We start from the raw sequence: 16,217 nt of genomic DNA on the forward strand, positions 1-16,217 counted from the left end.
TTGAACTACGCTCTACTTCATACTAAATAAACCATTTGGAAGCATCGATGAAAGGAGAAAGTCAATTCCATTACATGCATAATTGCAAGTTCATCCATCCCGTCCCATCTCATTCAGTTTTGTGCATCATGCCAATGACCCGACTCCAGAGGTCCTAAACACATGAAGGAAACAAAAATACACGCGAAGAGAAAATAGGAAAGTGGAATACACCGAAGGGTTCTATACATAACCACAACGTTCAGGTTGCGAGCGACGATGTATGTAACCGGCAGAAGGCAGTCCAGTCCCAGACCAAGAAGTGAAAAGAACAGATGCAATAAAATGGATTTTCCGATTCCAGTGCAAGCGAAACAAACCTCGGGAACGACACGAAACGGAACATGATGCCTAGAAGATGCCAAAAAATAAATGTGTGATGAAAAAGGTTGGCCGTATGAGAGAAAAAGATACAGGAGAAGCAGAAGCGAAGCAGAAACGAAGGAAAAAAAAAAAAAAAAAAAAAAAAAAAAAAAAAAAAAAAAACACCGTCACTTCATCTGGTATCTAAGATAAGCAGCCGGAAGAAAAACGTAAAGACACTCAAAACAGACAGGTATCCTGACAACAGTTCGCTAGGGAATGGGGATATATGGTTATTGATTTGTGCAAATAAACGCCGATATGTATGGATGCCGTTCAAATGAAACATGTAAAAAAATGTCACGGGATCAACTGCCTTCAATGCCGGATTATTTCATCTCAATTCTCCTTTTCACTGCTTGTTGTGGTTGTTGTGTTGTTGGGCTTGGCCCCGATATTAATCGAAATCTTCTTCGGTGGTGCGCTGACGCTGTTGGTACTTTGTGTGTTTCCCTTTTCTATGCTCCTCTTTCGTCGTAAGAACCCGGCGCTTCCGGAGTTACTGCTCGTCGAACTTCGTCGTTTGGGCCCGCCAGAGGTTAACTTGACTAGTTCGTCTTCGTCTTCCTCTTCACGGCGTCGCTTTTCTGATAATCGTTCCGGGGGAGGTTGGGATGGTGGTGTTGTGTGTCTCAGGTTAGGATCTTGTGTAGCGCAAATATTTTGCTTCACATGTTTTTCTTCTTGTTTCTGGGATTGAGTCGGATCCATTTGTGTATCCATGACATCTTCGTCATCGTCATCGGGGTAGTCAACTAATGGTTTGGCCGCTGGAAGAGGTGGAAGAGCAGGCCTGTCCTGCGCAGTATCGGGGTTGGTTTGTTGCCACTGTAGCTGATTAGCATACGGCGAAACGTATAACTTCAAGAGGGTACTCACATCCTCCTCATCGTCTGAGGTATTAAAGTAAGCTTCCTCTGCAGCATCCATCTCTCCAACCCCTGACCATCGCTGTCCATTGGGTTGAGTTTTTGGCGCCTGCGATTCCTCGCCCCGCGCAGATAGTGTGAACTCAGCATCAGCCCCGTATCCCTGCATCTGTTCGTAACGGTTGACCAAATTGATGAATGTATCGACGTAAACGATGCTCAAGAGTTTTTCGCGGTATTTCTCAACTACATGCACAATCAACGTTTTAATATTTTCCCTTCGAATGCATTCGAATAGTTCGAGACATGCTGAGTTTAGGAGATTATCGCGGGGCATCGTTTCACGGACAATGTCGAGAATGAGGCCGAATGTGTTGTGGCGTGTCAGGATTGCTTGGTAAAACGTGTCGTGGAGGCCAATTAAGCCGCGGAAGAATTTCACGGCAGCTATGCATAGTTAGATATGTGTCATTGAAGACCGGAACTTGTGCACTCACCCAGTTTGAGATGTTTCTGGGGCACAGTGAGCAACTGTGCTATCCGTGGTGCAATGGCTTCAGTTTGGAGAACGTGGCGATTTCTGAACATGTCCTGGCGAATGAAGAACCCAAGGATATCAACAAGATGAGCGTATAATGCCACCTCGTGGAACGTGAGGTCGTGAACTAGACAATTTATTAGCTCTCTTCAAATTGGCATCCACCAGTATAGAACATACAATTAGTACGATGCTCGAGATTGCCCATCGGCATAAACAACTTCTTAGCCGATTCATCAAAGTGGTGTTGTACAAACGCATCGGATAGGATGTTGTTGGGACGGAGTTTGGCAAAGTAATCGGGCCCAGCCCGACCCATCGCATCCTGCATGGTGACTTGAGGATCAAGCAGAACCTTGATGGCATCTGCCAGTTGGTTTTTAACGCCGAGATCGGACTCCATATGCAGCAGGTCAATCAGGGTATCCGTAAGAGGTGTCTTCTTTTCGTTGACGGCCTTAAGCATATAGCCACGCATCAGGATAGGGTCATGGTCGAGCAGCGCCACCAGAATGTCGATACCGGTCGTTCTCACTGGCGGTCGTGGGTGTTTCACGGCAAAGGCGATTACTGCGAAAAGGCCATGGCCGATAAAGTTGGCATAGAGACTTGCGCGACCTTGAGGCTGCAGATTCTTTGCGATGACCGCACATTGGTGGAGAAATTGCACCGCGTCTTCTTTTCGTCTCATGTCCGGGTTCCTGGGGTCGAAGACTGAGAACAGCTCTTTTAAGAATGCCGCGTTCGACTGAATATGGTTCACGATTTCGACCTGGTTAAAGAAAATCAACGAATTGAGGACGGAGAAGGTCGGGTCGTCTAGAATGCGTGCTAAAACCACGTCCTTCAAGTATTGTAGGCGCCATGTACAACGAATCTTCTTCCGGATGATAGGGTCCTTGATCGGAACGACTTCCTTGAAGCGGGATTCATCTGCAAGGTATTGTCGGTGGTTTGCTTTATGGGTAGGGAATTCGGGGTCGTCTGTAGAGCCGTCAGTACCAATCTTGTATTACACATGACCGACACGCACATTCTAGAGCTCCAACCACTCCGAGGATCAGAGGATCGGCGACGACATTTTCGATGATGGTGTTATCGTTAAGAAGGATGACGGACTTCATTATGCTGCAAAGGCGATGTAAATCGGGGAGACTTTCGAGGTCTTCTGCGACAGAAACGAGAGGAATCAATTTGGTAATGTAGTCATCGCGGATGACAATCTTGGATAGCGTATCTCGACCGGGCTGCGACATGCTAGCGACTCTCATAATGTGTTCAATTTCCGGTAGGTTCCCGAGCTCCGGTGCGGGCAGCATGACCTGGTGGTAGCTATCAAGGTCTTCTGATAAGTCATCTGACAGATACGCATTAGCCAAGCATCGCGCAACGAGCAAAAGTTGCAAGTCCTACCTGTTGTTGCCACACCCATGTGGTGCTGGACACTGTGGACGAAATCCCTTGACGGTCTGTCAGCCAACCAAACCACTCCCATTCCAGCCGAATTGGTCGTTACCAGATAACTGCGCAACCCTCAGCTTCTTGGAAGCTCAGCGCCATATCCGTCCCAGTGGGCTCCGTCCATACGATTAATGTCTCTGTAGTCGCACAACCATCAGCAACCCATCGAGTGAACCACGCCATCAAGGATAAAGCACACACCTTGCTGCTTCTGGTACCCATCATCTCTGTTTATTTTCGTCTCCAAGAGCACCCGACCAGGCTCGTCTTCAGACTCGACAAATATTCGCGGTTCATCCTGCAAAATTTTTCAAAAGGCCTGCGTTAGCGACTGACCATCTTCCCCAGAGAAAAAACAAGCGCGATCATGCGCGACCGTCCGGGCAAGCGATTCTTACTTCCAAGAACTGGCCGGTGCAAAACCCCGTTCCCCGATCAAACCAGTCATTATCCCTGAGTTCGTAGACCTTGACGCGCTTGCGAACGCTGGGCGGTTGCGGCTCCAGCGCCATGATCGGGTAGAGTAGGAAAAGGAGATGTGGCGGTGTCTCGTCACTCCGGGCTCGATATGAGTGTACCGGCGCGAGAGGAGAATGAGCGAGTGAGCGAGTGGGAGGAGGGAGAGTGACGAGATCGGAGAGAGCGAGAGCGGTCGCGGGCGGTCGCGGGCGGTCGCGAGGGGGTCACGAGAGACGCGATGATAAGCGGTGGATAAAGGAATTGAATGGTGCGATAGAGAGGAGATGGCGGAGGGTGGAAAATCGATGTTGGTGGATGGAGTTGGGGGTGGAAGTCGGGCGATGGGCGGTGGTGGTGGACGATGATGAAAGATGTTTGGAAGGGTTTGACTGCGATGGAGATCAGACACCAGCCAGACTTTCTCAGACTGAGGGCGGGCCACCAGTCGGCCTCGGCAAGAATATTCAGAAAAAACCAAGATAAATTAAGAATTAAGTGAAAGCTGTGAGAACACAATAATAACATTAACAATAGAAGATTAAAGAATATCACACGCGAGCACAGAATGGGAATCACCCGGAGAATCACCCGACCGTTACTCGCACAGGGAGAGCACTGTTATTGTTGTGTATCTTACGCTGGGCAGCTTCTCGAAGCCTTCCGACAATGCACTCCGCGATCTACAAGCGCAAAGTCAAGTTTCAGGTGATATCTTAACCTACTCCGGAGTACTATCTTTAACTGGCCTTACCGGGGATTCCGTTAAGGGGAACACTAAAAGGGGGCAACGGATATCCCGAGGCCCGGGCGGTTTATAATTATGGTTATGGTTAAGCTGCCATTGTTTGGTCCGGGCTCTAGTACTTGATAACATTGATAAAGAACGCCTCTTAACTATATGCCCTCATCCATTCTCGCCCTTCTCGCCCTTTTCTCCATTCTCCCCACTCGCACCCATCCATTCCCATCCATACCGGTGTACCCCGTACATAATATGTATGACTTGTACAATTATCGTACTAGAGAGATTCCAGAAGCAAGATGAAGTCATTCCGATCTCGCATCTAGTCATGTGACGTGTACCCAAGCAAGCCTCTTTTATCAACATTGACCAGATCAGGGAGACTGCAGACTTGAACGAATCCTGGCGAGTCCAGTAAACGGTGATTGTCAATGCAGAAGCGCAAAGCGGCTCTTCGCATGCCTCTTGTCCTGTCCGTGCTTGTCTTGTCACCTTATTTGCAAGGCAGAAATATCTGCAAGGCATGATTGGCTATCGGCCATTCCCGCCAGCTGAACAAAACTAAATCTTATGTGATTGGCCATTATATTGACATGTCTCCGTTATTGGTCCTAGTGGCCCCACTTAGGCTCGGCTTCTTATCGATGACGGAGCGTCTCCCGATGAGGAAAAGTGTGGATTGGATCGAGATTTCTCCTCTTTTGATTTTTCCTTCAACCAGCCATTGGCTTTTGGGCAGTTGGAGTTAGCTATTTATTTGGCATTCGTACCCCTCTGCTTGGTCCCCCCCCAGCGCGGTCGTCTTGAACAGCCTTGCACCTGGAGTTTGCTTATCCGCAGACTGTGCGAGTCATACCGAACACCAGGATCGCAGACACAAGGATAGTACAACGGGCGTACAATGGCCAATCCCAAAGACCAGGTCACTGTTCAGACTGCTTCCAACGAACCCGACACTACCCTGTCGCCGCGCCTTGCACCGAAACAAAATGCCTCGGTGGTTGTCACCGCGGCGGAGGGAGAACCAGAAGCGTCTGGATCCGGGTCTGGAGGTGGAGGGGAAGGAGGACTACCGGCAGCAGGGGACCAGGTAGATGAGCAGAAGAAGGGGTTTTTGGCATACTTTAAGACAAAGGAGTTTTATATCACTTTGGTGCTGGGGTAAGATTCCGGAGTCAGGTTCTGATCGGGCTTGAAGCGCATACTAATGACGGGATAGACAAATTTTGGCAATCACCAACACATCAACAAGTACATTCACGACACTATTGAACCTCGAAGGGACATCTATCCCTGCCTTCCAAACGTTCTTCAACTACGTCCTCTTAACCCTCATCTTCACCCCATACACAATATACCGCTACGGTTTCAAGCGCTGGCTCCGCATCGTGTGGTATGATGGATGGAAATGTATTTACCCTCCCCATACACCCACACCTCTTCTCCATAATCCGTCCTAACTAAAAGTAAAAGATATAATCCTCGCCTTCTGCGACGTCGAAGGCAACTACTTCATCGTCCTCGCCTACCAATACACAACCATGATGAGCGCCTCGCTTATCAACTTCTGGGCGATCGCCGTCGTCGTCACCGTCTCCTTCCTTTTCCTCCGCGTCCGCTACCATATCACCCAAATCGCGGGTATCCTGATCTGCATCGGCGGCATGGGCGTGCTCATCGCTTCGGACCATATCACTGGCGGCGATGGGGCGGCTTCGGACGAATTAAAGGGTGATTTATTTGCGCTGTTGGGCGCAACATTCTACGGTCTCACGAATACCTTCGAAGAATACTTCGTCAGCAAACGCCCCATGTACGAAGTCCTGGGCCAAATGTCCCTCTACGCTCTAATAATCAACGGTACCCAAGCCGGCATCTTTGACCGCGACTCCTTCCGCACCGCGCACTGGAACAGTAAAGTCGGTGGTTATCTCACGGGTTACACCCTCTGCCTTACCCTATTCTACTGTCTGGCGCCGTTACTCTTCCGCCTTGCCTCCGCGGCATTCTTCAACATCTCTATGCTCACCATGAACTTCTGGAGTGTTTGTATTGGGATCAAGGTGTTTCATTATACAGTGCATTGGATGTATCCGATTGCGTTTGTGTTGATTATTGTGGGCCAGTTGATTTATTTCCTTGGAAGGCGGGTGTTGGCGGAGGCGAGAAAGCCGTGGCTCGGGAAGGATCAGGAACGCGGTGTTGATGGGTTGTTTACGGCGAGGAGGAAGATTGGTGTAAGTGTTGAGAGGGGTGTTGTTGCTGGTTCTGGTTCTGGGCCTGGTTCTACTGGTGAGGACCCGGGTCAGGGCCGAGATGAAGGCGAGAGGAGGGACCCTAGTATCGTTTGATATCCAGATATACCGCATGTACGACGTTTATTCAATGGATTTAATACCATATGCCCAAGGATCAGTCACTGACCATGTATATCCAGAATACAATAAGTAGATAATGAGGGCAGACACCCATGCAGTCGCAACGGCCAATGTCAATGGCAAACAGCCCACCCCACCCCTTTTTTTATGTGTAAGAGCCCCTGCCTTTGCCAAAACCGAGGAACAATAAACAATAAACTTGAACCGAGAGCATAAAAGAGAGAAGACAAATCCTTTTTACCCAGTCCCAGAACTAAATCTAAACAGAGAAGGCATACCTCACGCAACCAGACCCGAACAAAACACCGAAAACTCACACCCAAAATCCCGAGAGACAAGACACCACTCACAGACAGATACAGGCTGCGGAGACAGACCAAGAAACAATCCAAGATCCAAAATAGACAACAGATACAAAAGACCATGCACATAACACAAAATAAACAAGGGAATACCGACTCCAGAACCAACAGGCCAAATAAAACCACGTTCCCATCGTCAGTAAACCAACCATGTACGAGAATGAAATAGACAAAAACGCAATTAACCCGTTTCTCCACATATGGATCAGACCCGAAAGATAAAAGATCCATTCATCATCTTGGTCGTATATGTACCATGCTCGTTTTTGGTATGTCAAGCATAAAAAATAAAATGAAAATCGTCAAGTTAAACCTTTTTCTCACAACGCCACATTGCGGAACGAACCTCATGTTGGAATGAATGAATGCTGAAAACGTGAAAGATCAATGTTTAACCCCAAACAGGGGCTTGAACGCCGAGGCCGCTCTTGGATCCCCACACTCCGCTGCTGTTGCCCCAGCCAACTGGGGCACCGGTGGCAGAAGCGGGAGGGATGCCAGCCGAGTGATCATTGCCAGCATCACCGGCTGTGAAGCTGAAGCCCAGCGGGGAGGGTAGCGGTGTGGTGGAGCGCTTGGTCAAGCCTGGGTTAGAGACAGAGCTGGTAGTGGGGATCGGCCGCGAACCGATGGGACCCACTGAGCCAATGGGACCAGCGGTGGACTTGGAAGTGGCTGTACGCGACGGTGAGTCGGCTCCACCGGGCGACGAGGTGGATGTGACCGGCTGCTCTGCGGGATTACCAAAGACGGGGTTGATGCCGGAGCTGGGGGACGAGGTGCTATTCGCGCGGTTCGGGGACTGCAGCGCGGACGCAGCGGTGGGAGTGTGCACAACTCCGTCGGCGCTGGCTGGGCCCGGGGTATGGGCATGGGACAAACCGAAGGGATCCACACCGCGGGGGGAAGGGCCTCTCACGCCGGTGGCCGAGGAAGGAGTTCCGGTACCGCCCTGGCTATCAGGTCGCGAAGCGTCATCAGCGTAACCGCCCGCAGGAAAGAAAGCGGGACTATCATTGCCGTACAGGGCTCGGTGTTGGCGAGTAAGTAGATCTCGACGGCTTTCTTCACTCATCGCGGCGGGACTCAGAGAACGCTCGGGCTTGTTGTTGCCAGACATTTCGGAAAGCAGGCCTTTGGAAGACGAAATAAGAATTAAAACCATGTTCAAGAAGTGAGAGAGAGAGAACAAAAGCAGAGAACCAGCCAAAAATGCAAGAGGTGATGTCGAGTCACACAATGTATTATACAAAGCAGTCGAATACACAAGATGCACGGGAAAATCGCGGAGAATATCAAAAAAGAACGGAGTGAAAACAATGGTCATGACGAAGAAAAAGCGCTACCACGTACTTCGGTTGTACTGCTGCTCCTGGTGGTAATTGCGGAGTTCCCTTTCACGCTGTGCCGCCATCCGACGCTTTGCCTGCATCATCTGCTCTACTTCATTGGGACGGTTTTGGAATCGTTGAGGCGTGTAGAAGCCTTGGTTGTTGGGGGGATGGGGGCGGGCGCCATCGAACTCGCTGATAGAATGGTGACGGGAGGCCATGGCGCTGGCAACACGAGTATCTATAAAGTTTAGAATATGTGCCAGGTTGGATATATCAACCGGGACAGAAGAGGCATACCGTAGTCGGCGTAAGGACGACCCATCATGAGGGGCATGGAGTCCCTCCGCGGAGCATTCCACAGCTTGCCGCTCTTGACCAGGTTGTCAACCGCCCGATCGACCTCTGTGAAGAGGACATGTTAGCCGATATGTCCGATAATAACCCCAGTATAGCCGAAGAATCAAGCCAGCATCACGACGTATGTCTTTCGAGACCCAAGAAACATTTCACATGATCGGATTTCCAGACCGGGACAATCCACCGGGTATCTATGCAGGAAAGAATCGGGACGAGCTTATGCATACCATCAAACTGGGACGAGAAAGCCGGCATTTCCTCACGCTGGGAGATCGAGCTGGATCCTAACGAGCGAAACGAGCATGAGTTTCTGACCGTATATAATTCGACCATAATACCGGACCTACCTGACCGAGATGGAGGAACCGGCTGTTCCCAAGAAACTTGGCGCGCGGCGGGGGCCTGCCAACCCTGAGGCTCGTAGTACGACATGGCGATCGTTCACGGAGGGAAAAGGAGGGCTGAGGATTTGGAGTAAGAATAAAAAGATTCGGAGTGGCGAAGGGAAATCCTGAGAGGAAAAGTAAATACAGCGTCAGTCAGCGTGGCCAGCGTGGAACGGAGTCGGAGACGATAAGCAGCGATAACCGAAAGGAGAAATGGACACGACAGAAAAGCAATGATATTCAGAAAGGCATGATAAGTTAAATAATGAGATAGAAAAGGCAGAGAAGAAAGTGCGGGAGAGAAGTGAGAGGCGATGGCGACGAGCGATGACGATTTATTGGGGGGAGGGGAGGGTGAAATATGCCGAATTGTGCGCACCGCAGCAGTCATGAGCTCTTTTCTCTTATAAAATTCCCTGCTAAGAGGCATCTGCACTGCAACCACCGTCATAGTGGCCGAGGGTATCATGTCATTGGCGCCAAACGCACGGCCGTCGAGATGACCGGGATTGCCGGAGATGCAGAGAGCAACAATTGATATTGAAAAGAAAAGAGTGAAAGACCTACCAAAGAGCGACGCCTATTATCTACCACGAGTCAACGAGGCAGATTATGTATGGAATTGGAAAAGGATTGACCGGACCAAATCACCCACAGTCAATCCAGAATCCCAAAAAAGAAGAGGAGGAAGAGAGGAGGGAGGAAAGGAAAAAAGGTGGAGGAGAGGAGAAAAGGAAGCAGAACAGCAACCTTGGAGGAGAAGAGAAGAAAAAGAAAATTAAGAGGGGGGAAAGAAAGTCGTAATAATAATAGTAACCAAATGATACAGTAATACGAATTTAATCCCCAGTAATTAATGATACACCGGGAAATGAATCAATTCTCTGAGCGAAGAAGAGGGTAAAAAAAAAAAGACACACAACCGAGTGGAGCGAAAAAGTGGGAGACACAAAAAAGACACAGGGAAACACTCGGAATCGGACTACCGTGCGCTACGGATTCTTCCGTGGCAGTAGGAGATGTGGGTTACTATCAATTGACCTTACCTTCGAAAAGAAATATTTAAAGAGTATTATAGTCTAATCAATTGTTACATTCAGATCGAGAACCGATACCACGGATGCAATGTTTATATGTCTATGTCTCCGGACTACACTCTATTTGTACTCCCAATGCCCCTTCTGGTACAGAGTACGGTAACCAGACTCAATCTGTCACTGATAATAATGACCACTATGACTGATAGTATCATATTGATATATACGAGGCTTTAAGAGGACTGCCATAATATATCCCTCGGTGCTCAGGAGGTGGGGTCGGTCCTCCGGCGATATGACAAAATTAAAAGAGAGTACGGAGTAGTACTATGTAGGAATGCCGCTGACAGGACGACAAGACAAGCACGCGGATAGACCGATTAAGGTCCTCACTGGATACCATTCCTGCACTCCATCAAGACCCCTGTTCAGACAGGAACAAGTTCTGTCCTGTACAGACCACCTGCAGTAGTGGATGTCCTAGGCATGTATGTACACCGGTAGTCCATACAAGTACTTCGTACTCCGTAGATAGTAACAGAGATAGCCCATACGGTCGACACAGGCAGTCATAGAAGAGTGATAGAAGCAGTATGGAACAAGATATGCTTCTTCATAGACATCTACCCCGGACAATGCATCTCTCAAATCCAAGTATCCCCCGGTCTCTATCGTGATTCTTCATATTGACCCCAACTTCTTTCAGTACATATGGCCCTGTATAAGAGATAAAATAGATCTCAATTAACTCCTATCCCGTTAAATAGTTCCTATCTTCGCCCTCGCTCAGTTCTTTCCTTACTGAATCTGGTTCCTGGACAGGTCGGCATACATTCCCTGTATCCGAATCATTCAGGTTTCGGCTTCCTTTACTTTTCTTATTTATCCTTTTGGATTCTCTAATTTTCTTCCCCTCTCTAGATTGTTTTACTGTCACTCAATTCTCATTTAAAATTAATTAAAGACTGACCACTGATCGTGCAGACTAGCATTAAATAAACGCGAACGTGGGCAACGGCGGATCGACCGCAGAGCGCATCCCCCGAACTCCAATCACCCTTTTCCTCTCCTCTTTCTTCACCTCTTCGCCTTTTCGCGCTGTGATCTGTTACTACTTCTCCCCAACGACATTCCAGACCATATTTTCAGCTAAATTCCTTTTTCTTCCCTCCCTATTATCTCACCGTACCAAATACCTTTCCTTCCCCCCAGCAGCGGGCGGCGAAATCCCCCATCTGTTGCTTTGGTTTCTCCGACGCAACTCCCCTACTGCTGCTGCTGCACCGACTTACTATAATCGACGACTTCCTCATTTTCCTCCTCTCCGTCCTCTCTCCCTCTGTTCTGACGTCTCCTTGACCCATCTCGGTGTTTTCATATTTTCCTTCCATTCCTAAATATCTGTCTATCCTATATCGACCCCGATTTTATTGTTCTCTCGCCACCAATCCTCCCATATTCTGTCTCTTCCATCCGATCCTGCTTTGTGGGTGGTTCTGTTCGGCACACCAAACGTCTCCATATCCGATCACAAACGCGCTCTCTAGAGATCTCTTTCTATCTATTTTCCTCCCTCTCTCACTATTCGCCTTTTTAACCCCACATTTTCGACGTTTCTTTTTTGGGAGACCAACGTTGTGAAAACGACGTTGGATCTGGTTTCGCTATATGCTGGCAGACAACAACACCCATGGAAACGCCAATTCGCCTGCCCTTCCTGGTGACCACTCACCAATAACCTCCGCAAAACCTTCCTCTTCCTCCCCCATGGCGCCCTCGGACGCTGCTCACACGGCATCGGAGGCTCCTGTTCGCCCGCCATTGACCTCGCATCAGTCCAATTCCCTTCCCTCCACGCCCTACCAGCATGCGCGCAACCTCTCCTTCCACTCCCGTTCGCCCTCTCCTCGTCATGGCAATACCTCTCCCCGTTCAACGCACTCCGAAACTACCCATCTCCCTCCTTCGTTACGAAAACCCTTCGCTGGTTGCAAATATGAAACCGCCATGGCGTTCTTCCGGAGACGCATGCCCTATACCATCGGGACTGATCTCTTGCCGGAAGAAAAGGAAGGTCTCAAGGAGAAGCTCGAACCTGAAGAAGAGCAGCGGATCACCAAAGACGTAATGGATGTTTACGATCGGTTACTTCCCTCCGCGGAAAGCGACGACCGACGCCGTCAACTCGTTCGCAAACTCGAAAAACTCTTCAATGATCAGTGGCCAGGCAACAACATCAAAGTTAATGTCTTTGGTTCGTCGGGGAATAAACTCTGTTCCAGTGACTCGGACGGTAGGTTTTTTTTTTGGTATTGGGAGACAATATTTTACGGTGAAGGAAGAGGCTGACATGGTTTAGTGGATATATGTATAACTACGACATATAAAGAACTGGAGCACGTGTGTTTATTAGCGGAAGTCCTTGCACGACGTGAGTTGTCTTTCTGGCTAATTTTCTTTGGTCCTATTCTGACAACAAAATTCTTTGAACAGATGGCATGGAACGTGTCGTGTGTATATCCCACGCCAAGGTTCCAATCGTAAAGATCTGGGATCCCGAACTCCGGTTGGCGTGTGATATGAACGTCAATAACACATTAGCCCTCGAAAACACCCGCATGGTCCGGACCTATGTCGAGATTGACGAGCGTGTGCGGCCGCTGGCGATGATCATTAAGTACTGGACAAAACGGAGGATATTGAATGACGCTGGTAATTTCACGATCTTTGCTATGAATATTCTTCCGTGGAGGGTTTGACTGACTCATATAGGTCTGGGAGGCACATTAAGTTCCTATACATGGATCTGTTTGATCGTCAATTTTCTTCAAACTCGAGATCCGCCAGTCCTCCCCAGTCTTCAGGCTCGTCCTCACAAGAAACGCACCACTGCAGATGGTTTAATGTGTTCTTTCGACGACGATCTCAATGCGCTGGCGGATTTTGGCAAGAAGAACAAACAATCCCTGGGCGAGTTGCTGTTTCAGTTCTTCCGTTACTATGCTCACGACCTTAACTACGAAAAGTACGTCATTTCGGTTCGGGAAGGCAAACTGGTTTCCAAGGAGGCCAAGGGCTGGCATCTACTCCAAAATAACCGCCTTTGCGTCGAAGAACCATTCAACACCTCGAGGAATCTGGGCAACACGGCCGATGACACGTCCTTCCGCGGTGTCCACACTGAATTGCGTCGCGCGTTCAAGTTCATTGCCGAGGGAAACCTGACCGACTGTTGTGAACAGTACGAATACCCCCCAGAAGAGGAGCGGACATGGGAACGGCCACCGCCGCAACCGCGACCCGTTCTCTCAGCCCCCTCCAATTCTTCTCGCGGTGGCCGGGGTGGTGGCCGTGGGGGAGGTCGGAATCCAAATCAATATGGTCGTGGAGGCCACACGGGACGTCGAACGTCGAATACTCCGAACAAGGCCAACAATTTCCGCAACAACAACGGTATGAGCGCGTCTGAGCTCTCGCTGCAGGCGCAGCATGCGCAGTATCTGTTACACGACCATTTGTACCAACAGATCCAGATTCTGCAAGCTCAGGAGCAAGAGTTGCGGCTCCAGCTTCAGAGTCAGGCGCTAATTACCGGTCGTTCTCCTCCCGTCGTTATTCGTCAACCCTTTATCCAGTTCCCACTTCCCCAGCAACAACAACAGCAAAGTCAGCAGCAACCACAATCGTCACAGTCCCCGACACAACAACCGCAACAACCTTTGCAGCAGCGAGAGTCGTCATCACCACCAATATCTTCTTTGGGTGATGAAAATTCTCGCTCGAGATCAAGTACGATCAACAATCAGAATGGTGCATCGGTTCGCCCGCAATATGGCTACTACAATCCCACCTATTATCCGGTGGCTGTTGCTGGAATGCCGGCGACCACTACCAGCCCTCCATCGCCATCGACGGCCGCCGCAATGTCTGAACTCCGTCGCAGCCCTCGACGGTCATCAGTGGCGAACGGGTCACCGGGCGCATCGCTGCGCGCACAGTCGCAGCCTGCACGCTCAATGAACAATACAACGTTACCGAGCTTTGCGCCCCTCTATGCTGTATCACAACCCATGGATGGGTCGCAGACATCGAAACCGCGTCAAGGCTCAGGTGGCTCACAGGAAGGGTCTTCGTCGTCCCAAGGGGAAGAGGAGAACAATGCATTCACATCCAGCAGCTTGCCTAACGGTGTCCGATCAACATACTTGGACGAAAATCGGCCGACCGAGTACATGGGATATTACCTCGCCACCTCGCCGCAGTTACAGGCCTATCAACAGGCCGGCATGTTATCTTCCCTACCGGCAGCTCCCGTCGGGCTTGCACTACAAAACGGCGGTTTTATCCCCATTGTGAATCCACAAGAATATATGGCTGCGATGTCAGCATCTCAGGATGCCTTTGCAGGTTCATCTGACACACAGTCAACATCAACCAACAAGACAGTGACACCGCAGGCGCCGTCATCGCAACGGCCGACGCCTCGAGCTGCGACGTCTGCAGATCGCGGGCCACTAATTGTGGATGGGTCTGTGCCTCCTAGTGAACCTCGTCCTGTGTATCCGATTGAACACATAGATTCGTACGCTTCGTCGAGTCAGTATAATTCGAATTCGGACGACCCTAACACCGACACTCCGGCTAGTGCCTCGGATACATTTTCTCAGGATTATCAGGACAATAGCTCTGTCGATATTGACCACACCTCATCCTGGTATTCGCGGCCGGCTGACCCCCCAAAGCCCGCCCAATCCGGTGAGCCTCTGGTAAACGGTCATAGCAACGGGAAACCGGGATTGCTTTCAACCAGACTACAGAATCTTCACCATTCAAACACGGAGAAGGTGGTGGAGCCCCCGTTGAAATCGGGAAAGACTCATCATCCGGCCTTCAAGGACACGCCCAATCACCGCCAGCCTGCGTCGACTGAGAAAGGGCAGTCAGCGTCTGGTTCTGCAACAACAGGAACCGAGTCAACATCAACATTTCATCACAAACGTCGACCCAACGGTGTCGATGCTTCTGAAAAGGTTAACGGAGTCAATCACAAGTCGAAACCTAAGGGCCGGCACGATGCATCTCATCATCACTCATCCGCGGACAAAGAACGACACCACGACCATCATGCGTCTCGCAAGACGAATGGGGTGAACGCGACTCACGACTCGAATCACACCAATGGTGGCTGGCAGACCAGCAAAAAGAAGAAACAGAAGAACGCCAGATCACACGCGGCCAGTGCTCATCACCACGGCGGAGAACCACTCCCGGCTGACGAATCGATGCGGAAAGGTGGTTAAAACAATAACAGATACCATCCTTCGGTTTAATACTTTTTTTTTTTTTTTCACACTTCCTTTTCCCATACGTCATTTTGGGACTTGCATCACGGGAAAATGGACGAAAATCACTAAAATTTCGAATAGAGTACAAATGTTTCACATATTTCGATATCCAGTTTGCAGACCGTTGTGGTCCGGTTGAGATTTGGGGAAACCAACCTACGTTCTGGTATGTCATTTTATTACCATGGCTGTGCCATGCATGCGAACAGAGTGAACAGAGTATATGATTGTTTTTTTTTTTTTTTTTTTTTTCGAGGTTGTTTTTTTCCCTTTTTTGGCGCATTTGTTGTGTTTGTTTGTTTGCTTTTTTTTTCATCGATGGAACATGAGAAAGCCTGGTCGCATCAATGGCATTTTTTGTATAGTACGGCCCTGAATTGATCAATACGAATAAAGATATTTAAATGTGAGAACTGGTTCAAAGTAGACACCTCGAATGGAACTTGGATGGAGTTCCAATGATCTGATAACAACTTTAGCCGAGGTACCTTATCGATCGATCTCCGAGAATGTCAATCAATCTCTGCCTCTTTTCTCCCTCGATTGT

At 49.4% G+C, this 16,217-nt stretch overlaps 7 protein-coding genes across 7 annotated transcripts; 3 read left to right on the forward strand and 4 right to left on the reverse strand.

Moving 5' to 3' along the window:
- Positions 1 to 521: 521 nt before the first annotated feature.
- Positions 522 to 4,235, reverse strand: EURHEDRAFT_388147 (SMEK family protein). The gene is made up of 9 exons (XM_040779730.1): positions 3,669 to 4,235; positions 3,472 to 3,568; positions 3,326 to 3,407; positions 3,223 to 3,269; positions 2,843 to 3,166; positions 1,990 to 2,793; positions 1,769 to 1,936; positions 1,282 to 1,718; positions 522 to 1,230 (listed from the first exon to the last, which is right to left on the reverse strand). Exons 1-9 carry the CDS (start codon positions 3,780 to 3,782, stop codon positions 742 to 744), a joined length of 2,562 nt encoding a protein of 853 aa, XP_040636762.1. The 5' UTR covers positions 3,783 to 4,235; the 3' UTR covers positions 522 to 741.
- On the reverse strand, positions 3,652 to 4,368 carry EURHEDRAFT_163968 (uncharacterized protein). The gene has a single exon (XM_040777814.1). It carries the CDS (start codon positions 4,252 to 4,254, stop codon positions 3,823 to 3,825), a length of 432 nt encoding a protein of 143 aa, XP_040636763.1. The 5' UTR covers positions 4,255 to 4,368; the 3' UTR covers positions 3,652 to 3,822.
- Positions 4,369 to 5,372: 1,004 nt separating this feature from the next.
- Positions 5,373 to 6,822, forward strand: EURHEDRAFT_379499 (DUF914 domain membrane protein; the record flags this gene model as incomplete). The annotated part of the gene is made up of 3 exons (XM_040779180.1): positions 5,373 to 5,632; positions 5,691 to 5,881; positions 5,945 to 6,822. The coding sequence occupies 3 exons, from the start codon at positions 5,373 to 5,375 to the stop codon at positions 6,820 to 6,822; spliced, it is 1,329 nt and encodes a 442-aa protein (XP_040636764.1).
- Positions 6,823 to 6,836: 14 nt separating this feature from the next.
- EURHEDRAFT_164061 (uncharacterized protein) lies at positions 6,837 to 7,522 on the forward strand. Its single transcript, XM_040777815.1, has 2 exons — positions 6,837 to 7,000; positions 7,117 to 7,522. The coding sequence occupies exons 1-2, from the start codon at positions 6,926 to 6,928 to the stop codon at positions 7,378 to 7,380; spliced, it is 339 nt and encodes a 112-aa protein (XP_040636765.1). The 5' UTR covers positions 6,837 to 6,925; the 3' UTR covers positions 7,381 to 7,522.
- An 80-nt stretch (positions 7,523 to 7,602) lies between these two features.
- Positions 7,603 to 9,334, reverse strand: EURHEDRAFT_461120 (uncharacterized protein; the record flags this gene model as incomplete). Its single annotated transcript, XM_040784701.1, has 5 exons — positions 7,603 to 8,345; positions 8,565 to 8,783; positions 8,843 to 8,947; positions 9,130 to 9,186; positions 9,250 to 9,334. 5 exons carry the CDS (start codon positions 9,332 to 9,334, stop codon positions 7,603 to 7,605), a joined length of 1,209 nt encoding a protein of 402 aa, XP_040636766.1.
- On the reverse strand, positions 9,325 to 9,940 carry EURHEDRAFT_414645 (uncharacterized protein). The gene has a single exon (XM_040782492.1). The coding sequence runs from the start codon at positions 9,737 to 9,739 to the stop codon at positions 9,344 to 9,346; it is 396 nt and encodes a 131-aa protein (XP_040636767.1). The 5' UTR covers positions 9,740 to 9,940; the 3' UTR covers positions 9,325 to 9,343.
- Positions 9,941 to 11,993: 2,053 nt separating this feature from the next.
- Positions 11,994 to 15,625, forward strand: EURHEDRAFT_379502 (PAP/25A associated domain family; the record flags this gene model as incomplete). Its single annotated transcript, XM_040779181.1, has 4 exons — positions 11,994 to 12,618; positions 12,685 to 12,756; positions 12,819 to 13,037; positions 13,098 to 15,625. 4 exons carry the CDS (start codon positions 11,994 to 11,996, stop codon positions 15,623 to 15,625), a joined length of 3,444 nt encoding a protein of 1,147 aa, XP_040636768.1.
- Positions 15,626 to 16,217: the final 592 nt, after the last annotated feature.

Source organism: Aspergillus ruber, assembly GCF_000600275.1.
Source record: "Aspergillus ruber CBS 135680 unplaced genomic scaffold scaffold00023, whole genome shotgun sequence".
NCBI lineage: Eukaryota > Fungi > Ascomycota > Eurotiomycetes > Eurotiales > Aspergillaceae > Aspergillus > Aspergillus ruber.

Excerpts from the sequence above, each read along its gene's own strand:
- EURHEDRAFT_163968 (XM_040777814.1), bottom strand. The coding sequence starts at position 4,254 with ATGTTATTATTGTGTTCTCACAGCTTTCACTTAATTCTTAATTTATCT.
- EURHEDRAFT_414645 (XM_040782492.1), bottom strand. The coding sequence starts at position 9,739 with ATGACGGTGGTTGCAGTGCAGATGCCTCTTAGCAGGGAATTTTATAAG.
- EURHEDRAFT_164061 (XM_040777815.1), top strand. The coding sequence starts at position 6,926 with ATGAGGGCAGACACCCATGCAGTCGCAACGGCCAATGTCAATGGCAAA. Across the intron at positions 7,001-7,116 it reads CCCCACCCCTTTTTTTATGT|AGAAGGCATACCTCACGCAA; the intron begins GTAAGAGCCCCT and ends AAATCTAAACAG.
- EURHEDRAFT_388147 (XM_040779730.1), bottom strand. The coding sequence starts at position 3,782 with ATGGCGCTGGAGCCGCAACCGCCCAGCGTTCGCAAGCGCGTCAAGGTC. Across the intron at positions 1,937-1,989 it reads TCTCGAGCATCGTACTAATT|TTCACGACCTCACGTTCCAC; the intron begins GTATGTTCTATA and ends TAAATTGTCTAG. Across the intron at positions 1,231-1,281 it reads CCTCAGACGATGAGGAGGAT|TGGCAACAAACCAACCCCGA; the intron begins GTGAGTACCCTC and ends AATCAGCTACAG.